The sequence below is a fragment of the Lepidothrix coronata genome, unplaced genomic scaffold (genome assembly GCF_001604755.1).
Source record: "Lepidothrix coronata isolate B3197 unplaced genomic scaffold, Lepidothrix_coronata-1.0 Scaffold478, whole genome shotgun sequence".
In the NCBI taxonomy this organism is placed as follows: Eukaryota; Metazoa; Chordata; class Aves; order Passeriformes; family Pipridae; genus Lepidothrix; species Lepidothrix coronata.
This window is the reverse complement of record NW_016690658.1, coordinates 15,896-17,388: the sequence shown is the minus strand read 5'-3', so window position 1 is coordinate 17,388 and position 1,493 is coordinate 15,896. Positions and strand designations below refer to the sequence as shown.

General features: G+C 52.3%; 1 protein-coding gene across 1 annotated transcript in view; it reads left to right on the top strand.

The window, feature by feature from the left end:
* Positions 1–1,493, top strand: part of LOC108510096 (gallinacin-3-like) — a gene marked incomplete at its 3' end in the record, with an annotated part of 6,278 nt that extends 4,785 nt beyond the window's left edge. Inside the window, exon 4 of the mRNA XM_017839787.1 lies at positions 1,286–1,493. Within this exon, the coding sequence (XP_017695276.1) occupies positions 1,286–1,493 (208 nt within the window). The remainder of the gene's footprint in view (positions 1–1,285) is intronic.

Here is a 1,493-nt window from a genome sequence, read left to right as displayed (position 1 = left end):
GAGGGGTAGCGGGGAGTTGGAGGAAGTGTGATCCTCCATCATTGGGGTTTTCTGTGTTGCTGGAAGTTACAACAGTAGTGGGAGTGATGCAAATGTCAGGGGGCATTGATGAGAAAAGTGTTTCTCCAGGGATCTTCCAATAAGACACAGACTTGGAATGGATAGAGCCCCTGGAAATAGAAGCCTGGCTTCCACTGTGGGTCAGGAAGAAGGTTGGCTTCAGGCTTCAACCCTGCAAGGCAAAATCTCTGCAAGGGCTGGGCAAGGACTTTCCCTCAGAGGTCACACCAATCATGGCACAGCCAGGACAGGCATGTGGGATGGGACGAGTCCCCTGCTTTCCAGCTGTGCTGGGGCAGGTAGTGTTGGGAATGCAGCTGGGGAGCCAGCAAGGCTCTTCCTTGACCTCATGCTGGTCCTTCCCACTCACTTCTCGTGTGCACGAGTTTAGGGGGAAAGAGTCCTTATAGGCGAGATATGTTGCTCTTGAAGCTGTATCTGTGGGGAGGTTGGAGCTGAGCACAACTGTTGGCCTGAGATGCACAGGGAATGTCAGCCTTTCTGCAAACCTACACAGCTCTCCCAGACTGTTGATTTAATTGTTCTGTGTGTGTCTTGCCTCATGGAAACAGGAAGCAAATTCAAATGCAAAATAAATGGGGGTGACTGCAGATTTGGGAAATGCCCCTACGGTACAACACCAGTTGGAAGATGCTCAACATTTAAAGCGTGTTGCAAAAGGTAAGTAAGAGATCCCTGGTTCACAAAGATAGTTCTCCTTTTTCCACAGAAAGCTTTGTTACAAAGTTATCTCTAGCTAATGCCTGCTAAATAATCTCCTGCATTTATAGTTTTTGGGAGAGGCCCAAGAAGGAAGGTAAAAGCCCTTTTGGGTTTGGGCCAGCCCTGAGTGGGGTTGCAGGAGCCCCAGGTCAGCCAGTGCCTCCCCACTCTCCTCCAGTGCCAGGAGGCTCATTCAGGCTTTGCAGAGGACTCACCCAAGACAACAAAGAGTGAAGTATTTGCTGTCCTTGGGCAGCACTGAGGACATGATCCAGGTTTTGCTGCATCTGCACAGACTTGCAGTCAGGGCTGTCACCACTGAGATAACCCAGGTCCCATCTGTCTGCACAAAGGACTGGGCCTCACCTCTGCTGAGCCTGAGTGTCCTGCACCACAGACTGGATTGTCCTTGTGGGGGAGGTGGGAGAGAGTGGGAGGAAAAGTTAAAATAGCTGACATGCTTGTCTGCTTTCTTTGTACAGCACCTGGGGTTGAGACCCTGAAATGTCCCAGCAGGACATTCCCCTCGCTTCTGGCTCCTGGAACCATCTCCTGAGGTCCTTTCCCCTCCCTGCCTCTGCCATGCCCAGCTCCTGGCACAGCAGCAGTGGCAGCTGCTCCTGCTGGGTGCTGCTGGGCTGGAGACATCTCGTCCCAGCCGTGGGGTCTGTGGGGCAGAGGCTGCTTTTGCCAGCTTGAATAAAGATGAG